A 14009-nucleotide genomic window follows, 5' to 3' on the forward strand; every position below is an offset into this window, starting at 1 on the left:
ATTATTAAAAAAAGGAAAAAATCTCATGCAGGGACAGGTGATTGTCTTGACATTTGAGCAATTCATTTGCGCTAGTAACCCATGATTGTTTGTATATGCCTCTTGAGCTTTGCAATACTCTCTTATATCTTTTCTCCACTGTTGTTATGTTAGAAATATATATAACTTAAAGGCATACGTGATTGGGTCTGGCATACGTGTTACAACATAAAATGGTACTTTCGAGGGAAGAAGCTGAATGTAGCATTAGATTTCTCAGTTGTCCTTAGGGCCCTTATAAGGATCATGAGGTGAGGATTAGCAGTTACAATACAAAACATCATGGTGAGATAGGACAAGAAGACATTAACCATTCAGGAGAAACAGGAAGGCATGTGGAGAATGCCAGTGGGTACAAGTGTGGAGTACAAAAAAAGTCTTATCTAAATCCGTTGTGACATTTAATAACTTCTTAGGCTACCTCAGGAGAGAGCTCCATGCTTTGAGTGAAATTTACACCATGGCAACTAATTTTAGTATTGGTTAGTAGCAGTATAGTAGTGCTGGTAGCGCATAAAATGTTTAGGGATTTCTGGCTTTGACGGGCCAACGGATGAAAAATTAGATAGGGGTTGGCTCCAGCATTGTATAATTCAGTACCGCTTAAAGGTTACTTCTACTGGTCCAAACATGAAGGAGCTTTGTGTTTCTGAAGATCATCCCATAGGTCACCAAATAGGGTACGTAAGATTTAAGTGTGAGAGAGGTCTGTTTCTGTTTTCTCCTGAGGGTTTTACTGCCACAACTGAGCACCTGTTTCCTGCAGACTCACTCATTACTACTAATATCTGATGTAGGCTCCTGAACTGTGGCTGACCTGACTGAAGTTAGATAGCATGAGAGCCACAAGAGTAGCCTTAAGTGTCTGGTTTTGGGCTTCTTGAATCAGTTTACGCCTATAGATTCAAGATCACAGCTCTGTACCATCAGAGAGGATGTTGTTACACTTTCTTGTTGCAGGCATGGCAGTGATTCACGTGTGTTTCGTTTGGAGTTTGTCTCGAATCAGGAATTTACTGAAAGTGAGTTTATGAAGTGGAAGGAAGCGGTAAGTTTGCCAGACTTTAGTTTCTTCTTAGCAGCCTTCTGCTAAGGATATTTTAAATGGAAAGTAACCTCTTTGTCTCTTGTGTTTAGATGTTCTCTGCTGGGATGCAGCTACCCACACTAGATGAGATAAACAAGAAGGAAGTGTCCATCAAAGAAGCCCTCAACTACAAGTTTAATGACCAGGACATTGAGGAGGTAAACAGTGTGTTGTAGTGAGGCTGTTGCAGTGCTTAAAGGTGATAGAAACTCATGGAGTAGAGCACTAGCTGTTACAAAGCAAAATTATCATGGTATTTGCTTCCTAAGAAGAAAATAGAAGGCTCAAAATGCAGTTGCATAACTGGATAGAGTAGCTTGGTGATCCAGCTGCTGTTTGGTGCTCACTCCTGTTTTACCTCATCCTTTGTGCCCTTTTACCTTCTCTTGAACTTGTGTTACAGAGCTCTGAAATCCTAATCTGAGTATGGCAACTTAGTTCTCAAGTTCTGAAAAGCTAACAGCATCATGATAGATGCATTTATCACAGTTTCTGTAGTTTAATCCTTGCTTAATACTGACTAAATGTGATTAGCATCAGATTTTTGTAGGTCGTAAGTGAGGGGAATGGAGCTGTAACTCATTACCAAGTCACAAATTAAAAAATGCAGCAGAGAAAGAGCATGAGTAAAATTCTGTGGCAGTAAGTACATTTCTTAGGTGATATTGATCTGTTGCTTCTAGTGTCCAAGTATTGCAATAGACATTTCATATTTGCATATTCTTGCTGTTTCCTCTGCATCTTACAGATTGTGAAAGAGAAGGAAAGGTTCAGAAAAGCACCTCCAAATTATGCTATGAAGAAAACTCAGCTGTTAAAGGAGAAGGTGAGAGATGAGATGATGCCTGCAAGCTTAATACAGTCTTTGATTTTGAAGAACTGGAGCTCATCTGGATTTTGGCAGTAGTCAGCAGTAAGCTCGACTTTAACTATGCAGCTAAAAGGTGGATGTCAAGGTTCATTGCTGGGTTCAGAACACTAGAACTCAGTTAAAGCCATTGCATTATTTTTCTAAGGGCAATTGCCAACAATTGTAGCTGTCTCTTTTTGTGTCCTTTAAACAAGAAGGTCTTAAGCTGTTCTGCTTTAGAAACTCTTCTTCTTTTTCTCCCCCCCCCGGGTACCCCATAATAACATTTGAAAGTTGGTTTCCTATACTTTTTAAAATAGGAAAAATGAAAGTCATGTTAAATTGTCTTTTACTGAGGGGCGACTGAATTGTCACTTTATGGCCAGTAATTTCTATTGAAAAGAATACGTTGCTGAAAGATTTACTTGCCACTGAACTGTTTTACATGTAGACCTCCTGGAACGAATAGACCTAACAGTGCTGAGAAGCCAAAGCCAAGAAGTCAAGTAAACAAGCACTCTTAAGTATCTCTGAAGATAAAGATAGCCATAACATGTTTTGTTTGTTTTTATTTGTGCAGTCCTTTTTCAAGACATTCGTGCTTCATATACAGTAAAAACAAAGAGTTTGTATTAATCTTTAGTTGTACATTCTTTGGCTTAACTGTATTGTTTGGTCATCATTTTACTGAGCACGAATATGTAAATTGTTAGTTTTCCATTGCGGAAGAGTGCAATTGCTTTTTATTGTCACCAGGTGGCATAATAAGCGACTGTTGTTGGTCTGGTGGTGTGGTAGGGGACTCTGCAACTCCCTGAAATAAGTGGCAACTGAGAGTTGCAGAAATAATCATTCTTTTCCTGAGCTCGTAAATAGTGATATTTAAAATTTAATCAAACCCGTAACTTAAATCATCTAACTGACTTGCCTCCTCATGCTGGGACTAGTGTTCCTATGTCTTCCTTAATTTAAGGGGTTTCAAAGGTTTTCAGAGTTCTTCAGAGTAAGAAGTCCTGTTTTGCCTTGAGCTGTAAGGAGAGTTTAGCACCTTCTTGTATTCTTACTGTGCAAGGTAGAATATTTGCAACTGGAATAGGGTTAGCTGGGTGATTCATGGGTCTATCCCTTGTTTCTCCGACTAGCTCTGTGGTAGAGAGTAGTGCCTAATGAGTTATTGTTTGGTTGAAGGCTATGGCTGAGGACTTGGGGGACCAAGACAAGGCCAAACAGATTCAAGATCAGCTTAATGAACTTGAAGAGAGAGCAGAGGCCCTGGATCGTCAGCGAACAAAAAACATTTCTGCAATCAGGTAAGAAGCAGATACTGGGAATTTTCTTCCTGAAATAGTATAAATCAAAATATACAGAGAAGAGAAACTAATGCAGTAGTGAATTAATTGCAAGATTTTGTCTCTTCTTTCCTGTACAATATATCGATGAAATGTGTATCAGGGTGGCTCTATTAGTGTTTGCCTGTCTTCACTTCCTTGTATCTGCCATTCAGTTAAAACTGTCAGAAATGTTAACTCTCTTCCACATATCCCAGGTAGCAGTTGTGTTGCAATAAGAGTAATTTGTGATCAGGATGAAGCTGCAAGAATGCTGTCAGGCGTTTTGCTGTGTAGGGATTGACAAATGACAGTCACTTCCTTTTTCTTTCCCCCACCCTCCTTTTTTTCCTTTCTGCAGTTACATCAACCAGAGAAATAGAGAGTGGAATATCGTTGAGTCTGAGAAGGCTCTTGTGGTAAATAGTGCTGAATTAATACTTCTGTACCAGTAGAGATGAAATGATGCGAAGGGGTATAATTGCATGGTGAAGTTACTCAATTTTTTTTAATGATCTATAAAGTCTTTCATATAGGCAAATGACATGATTTTAAAGCAGATTGCTTTATCCTTTTGATCAAATCAATTATCAGCAGATTACTGACTGTAATAGTGACAGTGCATTTTGTATGGGAAAGAAATCGGAAAGGAGACTTCAGAGAATAAAATAGTAAAGGAAATATTCAATTTTCTGCAGTGATGCTTCTATTAAGGAAAAGTTAAGCTTGTTAACAAATGGTTAAGGCTTAACTATCCTGAGAGTTTTGCACCTATATTCTGTGTTATGTTCAATAAGGACAGTTTTGCTCTGTGAAGTGTAGGACTGTGGGTTTGACAAAATCTTTCTAATCTGTAATGCTGTTGCTGGTTTTCCTCTGATCTGGATGTTATATAGCTGATGAGTGCTTGCATGGATGGGGTGCTGTGGGAGGATTTACAAGGGTGCAGGTAGCTAACTCTGCAAAACCATGTCCTTTTTCTTCTTCAGGCTGAAAGTCATAGCATGAAAAACCAACAAATGGATCCCTTTACTAGGCGGCAGTGCAAGCCCACAATAGTGTCTAATGTGAGTGTAATAATTGATGTTCAATTGAGGCTATTTGCAGAGAAACAGAAATCAATGTAATGCAGAGAGTAGGAAGGAAAATGTTGTTTGTATTCATTCCCAACTGTGCCATATGCTATTAACGCTCCAGATGCCAGGGTGAGTGAGATCCTAGTCTCACTATCCCAAAAGAAGGAAACAACTTTTTTTTTTTTTAATACAAAGTGTGAAGGACGTAAGTAGTGTGGGTACGTACAAGGAGAAGCAACTGTGGTTCAGGCTTCTGTAGTGAGTTCTTCTATGTAGAATTATGCAGATTTAGTTAGCTCTGGGAAGACAATTTGCTTTAGGTGTGAGTTTCACTTCAATTAGTTGAAACTTTCCTGAAAGATCTGTGAAAGGAGAGAGGAGACCAGACATTTTGGGCCTGTGATGGATAAAGTAGTTTAACACAAACGTCCGCCGTGATACTGTGGCAAACCCTGCTACTGCAGTCCCTAGCTATATAAGTGATGGACAGCAAGGTGATCAGCTCCTACTTCTAAGCAATCTGGCTTTGAGGCCTGTTATGGAATAGTATATGGTTCTGGTATTAGTACTTAAAAAAAACTGGTCAGGTTGTCTCTCGTCAGTCTTCACAAACTGTTAAGGGATTAGAAAAGGAACTTTATTGCAGGGCTTGAATTAAATAACTATTTCAGAAATAGTTATTTATTAGAAAAGAATCATAACTGAGTAGCTCTATTATGGCAGGCAACTATTATTTAAAGAAAATAGTCTTCCAAAGATTTTTTCTCTCTAGTAGAGCGTTTCAGCCAGAACTGTAAGCTGAAAGCAAATACATCTAACAATAGTGTTAAGACTAGTCACGGGAGCAAACCATATCAACAGGAAATGTATTTCTCATTTTCTCAAAGAAGGACTTTCTGAAGGATAACTCTTAGTTTGTTACTGTCAGATACATTACACAGGTATCAGGATTATTTCAGTTGTCTCCGAGATCCTGAAGACTGGGCTAACTGATCTACAGCCTGTTATGGTTTCAGATTCATGGATATGAGCACAGTTTTAACAAAATGGCAGTATAGTTTTCACCAATTTAAATACAGTGATTTTTTTTTTCTTTCTCCCCCGCCCTGCAGTCCAGAGATCCTGCTGTCCAAGCTGCCATCCTTGCCCAGCTAAATGCAAAATATGGGTCTGGTGTATTACCAGATGCTCCAAAGGACATGAGTAAGGCAAGTTTCCATTTCGGTCTTTAAGTTCCTCCCACTGTCACCGTTTTGCTCTAGAAGCTTATGACTAATAGTAGATGTGCATGCTTCAGTTCTAGAAATAGGTATCCTGTAGAGCATTATCATAGAAAAGAAGCAGCTGCTTCTTTCTTGGGGAAAGAAAATTAAGTTTCTCTAGCAGCATGAAAGCTAAACTAAGTATGTTTGTGACAGAAGTGGGGAAAAAGCATTTTTATCTCTGTTTATCTGGACAGATAAGGTTGGAGACTTACCTGTAGTTTTTATTTCAGGGTCAAGGGAAGGATAAAGATGTGAACTCCAAATCAGCTAGTGACCTCTCAGAAGATCTTTTCAAAGTGCATGACTTTGATGTAAAGATTGATCTTCAGGTTCCCAGTTCAGGTAGGTGTTCCAGTTGAGTTTGGGGATTATGGTAGAGCTCACTTCTTCCAGAATAGTTATTTCAAAATCATTGGTGGACTTTTGAAAATGGGAGCAAGGACTCTGTGTTTGTCGTCTTGGCAAATATATTGAACTGAGGAGGAGGGGGTGTGTGCTAGTGACATCCATTGAGAAAACAAGAACAACTGTATTGTGTTAGACTGAAAGCCTGTACATCCCCATATCCTTGCTCCAAATGCCTAGGGAGAAGAGGAGGTAATGAGTATTTTCTGATGTACTCTTCCAGTCTACAGTATCTATGACATGCATAATCTTTGGGGAACAGACAAGAGTGTTGTATTTAATAAGCCTTGATATCTACCTTGATATTTACTTTGTTAATTTGTCTAATCACTTTTGAGGACAGATAAGTTTTGGGTGTCTGTGATGTTCTATTCCATAATCTGTGTACATGCTAGGTGGATAAAGTAGTTTTGTTTGATTTTGAACCTGCTGCTTTACTAGGTTGGTGTTCCCTAACTGTGGTATTGCAGATGGTATTGAAGCAAAATTTTAGGGCAACCAAAACACTGGGCAGGGAGTGAAGGTATGCTTATAGACACAAACTTGCTGACCCTTCCTCTTTGTGATCTTGACTTTGAGAGCCTGAGATGTGTGGCAAGAACAGTTTAGTGTCATAGAATCATTTAGGTTGGAAAAGACCCTTAAGATCATCAAGTCCAACCGTTAACCTAGCACTGCCAAGTCCACCACTAAACCATGTCCCTAAGTGCCATGTCTACATGTCTTTTAAATGCCTCCAGGGATGGTGACTCAATGACTTCTCTGGGCAGCCTGTTCCAATGCTTGATAACCCTTTTGGTGAAGACATTTTTCCTAATATCCAATCTAAACCTCCCCTGGCGCAACTTGAGGCCATCTCCTCTCATCCTATCAAGCTGTTTTCCAATGGAGGGAAAGCATGGGAGTATCCCAGTGCAATTTGACTCAGGAGGCTTATTTTTTCTTCCATTACTGGAAGGATTAGAGCTGAAGTTTCTTGGAGGACAACAATTTAGGAAGTACTGTAAGAATGCGCAAAGACTTAAAACCTTGTCAAGAAGGGAAAGTAGGAGAGGTGGTCTTTCCAAAGTAGGTCAAGATTGGAACTCTGGATGTAAGACTACAAAATGAGGTAGGATGCCAACAATGGGAGACTTCCTGAAGCAGATAGTGAGAGTTATGAACTTCAGAGAGCTAGCAAGTAGATGAGGGTTAGGCACTAAAGGACACTGAAAACCAGGAAGGGGACTGAAAAGAGACACACAATATAGGTAGAGGTTTAAGTATGGCTCTCTTGGTGTTTTTTTTTTTTTTTTTCCTCAGACAACACCATTTTGGCATCTTGCTTTGTCCAGTTTACTTTCTTAACAGAAGAACCTGGGGATTGGTTAAAATGTGTGTTGTAGACATGGATAGGAAGCTTGACTTCTGTCCACTTATTATCTGTCTCTTTGTGCTTGCTGTTCTCATGGGATAATGATTTATCAAAGATCTCAGAACTGAGCCTGAAGGCTCTGTTTTTATTGATTTCAGTGTGCTACAGAGTAGTTTTCTTAAGAAATGAAAGTTATCAGCAGAAAGGTGGATTAACTAACAGTCAAAATTGCACATGCTTTATCTATGAAGATAAGCTATCATATACTGCTTGCATTATTAACTGAAGTTCTAACCTAATGCATACTAGAGAAGCCAAACGTGATTTTGTGGTGAAGTTGTCAGCAAAAGCAACAAGTAAAAAATCTGTCATTTTCATGTATTTCGGTCCTCACTCTTTTCTTATCCCCAACAGAATCTAAGGCACTGGCCATCACCTCCAAGGCTCCACCAGCAAAAGATGGTGCCCCTCGGCGATCATTGAACTTGGAGGACTACAAAAAGAGGCGGGGGCTTATTTGAGCATGCCCACTCTGCTGCTTCTGATCCTGCATGCTCCATGACGATGTCCTACCTTTTCTTCCTCCCTTTTCAGTTCTCCTTCTGGGTTGGAGCAGCAATGGAGCTGGGAAGAGACTCTTTAAAACTGCCAGTCATCTGTAACATAAACCATTCAACTATTTACTGTATAGACCTCCCTTCTTGCCCTTTCTTCCTGCCCCCCTCACAAATGTGGATCTGTGCTATTTGGGGTTTCCCATTTCTTTTAGTTTGAGTTTTGTTTTTATTTTGTTGATGCAGCTCGTTGGTCCACTCTGTGTTCAGTATTAGCCTGAGGTCTGGATTTCCATAGGAATCTCTTGGTGATCGCAGAATCAGCACTTGGTGATCTCCCCTTACATACCACCACAGGCACGGTGAATAAACATTGGCGCAAGACCTTTGTGGCTGGAAGGTCATCTGCACTTTCTTCCTCCTCTTCTTCCTCCTTCATCCTAGCTTTGGAGAAGGGAATCTTCAAAAACTGGCTTAGGTTCAAAGTGTAAATTTTTTTGGGAGGGTTGTGTGACTTTTTTTCAGGTGTTTTTTATCATTTTTAAGCTGCAGTACTATTTGTATCCGTCTGTCACAGTTCTTTACGGCTGTTTTGAATTTCTACCAGCTGTACTTGAGCATCTGAAATTGCAAGAAAGAAACTCATTAAATGTGATTCTTCTTACTAAAACGGCTTGGCTGATATAGCTGTTTAACTTCATGTTCCCTTTTTTACTTACACTTAACTGATGAGAGAGAGGTACACAACTCCTGATGTGGGACTTGTCATCTATAGCACATCTGGAGTCTCCAGTGGTAACTGAGGGGAGTAGCTTTTTCTGGGATGGCCCTGGGGCGCTCATTGGTTGGGCTTTAATTTCTTCTCCAAGCCTCCAATATTACGTATTTGTTAAGTCATTGTGTCTTCACTGGGCTCCAGCTCACTTTGTTTCTTGCCTTGCGAACCATTTAAAAGGGGCTTCTATAAACAAACAAAAAATGTAAAAAAAAAAAAAAAATAAAATCACTTTGTGTGGAAGGGGAAGGACACAGTAAGGATGTAGTGGAAAGGTCAGGGGGTAATGTACGAGAGGTAGCTGATGCACATTTTTCATATATGAACTGGTACAAGTGGGGTGCAACACTAGCACAAGAATTGTATGGCTTTATGGAATATTTGACTGGACACAAGGTGACAGCTAAATTATCACTCAGGTGTTAAAAAAAAAAATCAAAGTGTAAATATAAGTGACATTTAACAAAGAACTTTTCCAAACAAGATACAACCGAATACATGGCACTAAGAACTAAATTAAAAGAGAATTAGAAGTCTAAAAGGTTAGAGGCCCTCGTTCAGGTAAGCGTGCAAGCACGTGTTTGTTCCTACTCAGGCCAGTACGTATGTAATAACTTAAGCACTGAACTGGATAGGAATGTTTCTGGGGGACCCTGAAGAGGGAAAATGCTGATGCTCTTCTTGTGTCAGAGCATTACTGTTTTTCTGAAATCATACACTGGTTATGTTTAAACCTGTGTTTGATGCTTTCTTGTTGGATTCTTAATGAAACTTTAATCTAGTTCTTATTTAACTTTCTCTTCCTTTTTTAACAGTAGCTTTAAAGAAACATCATGTAATTGTGTGCAGATTGATACTATGAACTGTGTATAAAAAGAAAATCAACTTATGAAGCAGCTCTTACCTACCATGTAAACAAATAGTTAGGAATCCTTCAATACTTATTTACTGAATAGTCCATAGTTCTAGGACACATGTGGGTTATTCTGTAAATATGTAATCATAGACTGCTTTATTTGATGGCCTATTTTAGCAGCTTCTCTGGAGTTGTAGTAGGCTCTCGCATATACAAACTTTTAACTTTTTAAAGTGGATTTATGGAATCTACCATGATAACTTCGTAGGAGACATCGTGATTCACTGTGTAGATATGCATTTTATATGATTTTGGTTTTTTCAACAGCTTCAATGATGTTACAGATTTGTAAAAAAAAAAAAAAAAATCTAAACTTATTTTGCAATAGCCAGTTTTAAAAATAATCACTCTCTAATGCTTTGCAGAAATAATCAAGCGATTCAGGAACTGATTTTTCCACAGAAATGCCTCAGAGCTGTGGGGCACAGTGGCAAGTGGTGTCTAAAGGTAAAGTTAACTCAAATTTAGTATTTTTAATATGCTTGCCCTTGATGTATTGGTTTTAGGTAACTTCTACATTTGGTAACACAAGAATAGTCTGTACTACAGCCAAAATGTTGGCAAGACCCGTACAGTGTTGCAAGTAACTTTTAGTGGAGATAACTGACACAGAGGAGATGCAGTGAGTTTAGAATGCAGATCTGAATGATGGACTATGTCCTAGTTATCTGCAACTATGAAACTGCCACTTACCCTCCCAAAGTCTCTGGATTCTGCTGACATACTGTTTTTAAGAGAGGCAACAGTCAGTAAATTATCATGCAAACTTCCTATATTGAGAATCATACATCAAGGAAGTACTCTTGATTAGCTACAGAACTCTGTATGAAAGCTGTAATCTTTTTTCCTTTAAGTGCATGTAAAGGTGAGTGACTACACCTCCCACTCATTAGAGAGGGAGAGATTTGTTTGCTTTGTTTCACTGGTGTCCTAGCATAGTTCATCACAATTGTACAGACTTCTATAAATAAACTTGGTTTGTTGGTTTAATAAGGTTGATTGTTTATCCCTTGATCTGAGGTGCTAAGGGTTTCCTGTCTGTAATTTTTTTTAGAAACTGACATTTCATTCATGTATCAGTCTGGACAATTTTATTTAAAATACTAATACTGTAAAATAATTAATGAAAAGTAAGCCCCCTCTTTTGCAAGAGCGGCTGTTGACTCCGGGATCACTCTCTAACGGCTGGGGTTGCTCCTTATCACTAGAATCAAACGGAGCCTCTTGGAAGGTCAGTTCACTTGCACCTCTGCTGTATCTCACTAAAAACACAGACTTTGCTCATCTTGTAGAAATCCAGACTACTTTTGTAATCAAAGATGCTAAAGCATGTAGCCGAACTTAGAGAAGTGACTGAATGAGATGAAGTAAGACTGTTCTCAGGGGGTGCTTGGTGGGAGGATGAGACACAACAGGCATAAGTTGAAACAGGACAAGTTCTGCCAAGATGTAAGGAAAAACTTTTTCACCCTTAGGACAGTCAGAGAGTAGGTTAGGTTGCCCAGAGAGATCGTTCTGTCTCTGTTTTGGAGGTTTTCAAGAGAAGGCTGAATTAAGCCATGAGTAACATGATGCAACCTTGTAGTTTACCCAGCTTTGAGCAGGAGGGTGTACTGGAGACCTCCCTGAGCTCCCCTCTGACATGAGTTATCCTATGATTCTATAAGTAATTTCCTATTGCTTTCTCCAGTTTTGTCTGTCTTCCTTGCATGTACTGCCCCCTCCCCATCCCCCTTTCTACATGCAGCACACAGAATTTGTCTCACAGCCATGGTGGCTTACCATGAGCAGTGCGACATTTCCCAACACACGTCCTTTCTGAGACTCTGGGTGCGTATGTCTATAGAGTTCATGCTAGAGCTGTCTGTGAAACAGAATTGTCTGTATAGATTTATCACTGAACAGGCTGGAAGACTCAGCCTGTTACACTGTAGAGTGAAGAGCTGTATCTGAGATTTGATTAGCAAAGTGTTCCTTCGATGCACTTTGAACAACAAAACACATTTTGAGTTTTCCACCTCCTTATGAGCTTTTTTAAGTGCAGATGCTTTTAAGCTGCTGTGCAAGGTTTTCAAGGAATCTTTAGAACAAAGGGTCTTGAGGATGGGTTGACAGTTTTTAACTGGCTTTGGGAAGGATAGTCAACCAAAGGAAAAAAATGTGCCTTGAAGGAAAAGGAATTAAGAAAGTGCTTCACAGCTAGTTCATTCCTAGAAGAAGGTGGAAGCAGAAGAAGGTGAGAACTGAAAATGAGTCTGCACAGATGCTTCACTGGTTATACATGCTGGGGAATGAAAAGGCACATGGATGTAATCTCAAATTCGGGCTTTGGCATCTTTGTTTTTCCTCCCATCTTAACTAGAGGATAGTTAAGCTTGTCCAGACCACTTTAAGCTTTGAATTTTGGGGTTCTTAATTGTGGGGGGAAAGGTGCTGTAAATTTGATACTTAAACTACTCATACATACACAGTCTTACTACCTTCAGCACAGTAACTTAGTCTTTTAGAGGGAGATGCTTAAATAGCCAAATAAATGGGTGAATTTTCTTTATTTTATTTTTAGCTGGAATGGTTGAGCACTCACTGGTTCTACCTTACCACCATCATCAACTGCTTGAGATTTTAGCCCCTGCCTCACGCTCAGCAGCTGAAGAAATATCATACGAGCAATTTCTTTAGTCTCATATTGTGTGGAGTTATCTGGGTCAAAAAAAGAAAAGCTTTATTTTCTGCTTTGTCAGTTGGACTGTAGGGGTAGTAAACATGAAGAGAATTGTGGTGGTAGCATCTTGAACTTTTCCAGCTAATTGGAAAGCCAGCCATTAGATACTCCCTTGGGGAGAATTCTTTATGCCTTGACATCTATCTAGACATTAAAGGCTCCCATGGCCCAGCCGTGTCAGGCCATAACAAGTGGGTGTTCCTCATGTGCCAGCCTTTGGACGCTTGACTCTTTTTCTTTAGCATTTCTCCTTTCTACTGAGAAGCAGTATCCAGCTAAGAGTATGAGCAGTGAAAGGAGGTAAATTAAAGTAGGAGCTTCCCTGGTATAGCTAATATATTGCAATTACCTATGAGTAACAGAAGGCAGGGCGGATATTGTTAGTACTTATGATGGTGTATCTGGCATTTTGTGTTAGATCACGTGTAGTATACTGTGTCCAGTTTTTGGGTTCCCCAGTTCAAGGAAGATTTCAACCATCTGGAGCAAGTTTAGTGGAGGGCCACCAAGATGGTCAGGGGCTGGGGCTTGTTCAACTGGGAGAAGGTAATGATGTAGCACTGTGATACCATATTACTATTGTTAGTAACAGGCCATAAGCTTAGTACTGAGCCTGCAAGGCCTCAGGACTGAGGCTTATCAGGCTTCCCTTTCTGGACTTTCCTTGATCTGCCTGTAGCTTTGTTTTACTTAGGTTTCCTATAACAACAATTTTTCTAACTGGCCAGGTGTCTTTGGCTAATTTGTTTTACTTCTGTTTACCTTTGTGTGGTGCAACCATAGTTTTATATATGTAAGAGTAATGAGCAGTTATTTTATGTAGAATGAGATATTTATGACCAAAACAATAATGTGGTGGAGAGAAATGCAGGCATGGTATGATAGCAGAGACCTTTAGAAGTGGAAACAAAGGATGTAGCATAGACAAGTACAGATGGATCATGGGGCACGTGTATGGGACTGGAGACCCTGTAGTCATATACTGGTGAGTGGTTACTCACCAGTGGCCAAGTATGTGTTTGTCATTTGGGGTTGGTGTGGTGTTGGGGTTGGGTTTTTTGGTGGTGTTGGGGTTGGGTTTTTTGGTTGTGTTGGGGTTGGGGTTTTTGGTTGTGTTGGGGTTGGGGTTTTTGGTTGTGTTGGGGTTGGGTTTTTTGGTTGTGTTGGGGTTGGGTTTTTTGGTTGTGTTGGGGTTGGGTTTTTTGGTTGTGTTGGGGTTGGGTTTTTTTTTGGGGGGGGAGTAAGTTTTTGTTGTGTGGTGGGGTTTTTTGTTTGTTTGGGGTTTGGTTTTTTAAAATTTTTTTTTGTTGTTTTTTTTAAGAAGGCAGAACCAAAACTGGACAAAACTGTGTTTAGGGAGTAACAGAACAAAGAAATTGTATCTAACATGTGAAGGACACCATATATCATACATTTGGATGTAGCATGGAGCTGTAGACTAATGAGGAAAGAGGAAGATGTAAAAGCATGTTAGCTAGTATAAAAAGAACCCCAAGTGGCTCCTAGAGGGATGAGGAAGAAAGCAGCAGCATATTCCTCCCACCAAAGGACTCCAGATGCTGACAGCCTCACGTTTTCCTTTCCAGCAGTCTGGAGTTATTGACTTTGAGACCCAGAGGAGCAATAGAAGGGTGAAAA

The 14009-nt window shown here is 39.7% G+C and overlaps 1 protein-coding gene across 1 annotated transcript in view; it reads left to right on the top strand.

The window, feature by feature from the left end:
- Positions 1-10642, top strand: part of RTF1 (RTF1 homolog, Paf1/RNA polymerase II complex component) — a 32513-nt gene extending 21871 nt beyond the window's left edge. Inside the window, 9 exon segments of the mRNA XM_072864670.1 lie at positions 1000-1087; positions 1177-1284; positions 1875-1952; positions 3165-3286; positions 3666-3723; positions 4294-4371; positions 5493-5588; positions 5876-5987; positions 7819-10642. Of these exon segments, the coding sequence (XP_072720771.1) occupies positions 1000-1087; positions 1177-1284; positions 1875-1952; positions 3165-3286; positions 3666-3723; positions 4294-4371; positions 5493-5588; positions 5876-5987; positions 7819-7925 (847 nt within the window). The 3' untranslated portion in view covers positions 7926-10642.
- Positions 10643-14009: the final 3367 nt, after the last annotated feature.

This window comes from Ciconia boyciana, chromosome 6 (assembly GCF_034638445.1).
Source record: "Ciconia boyciana chromosome 6, ASM3463844v1, whole genome shotgun sequence".
Taxonomy (NCBI): Eukaryota; Metazoa; Chordata; class Aves; order Ciconiiformes; family Ciconiidae; genus Ciconia; species Ciconia boyciana.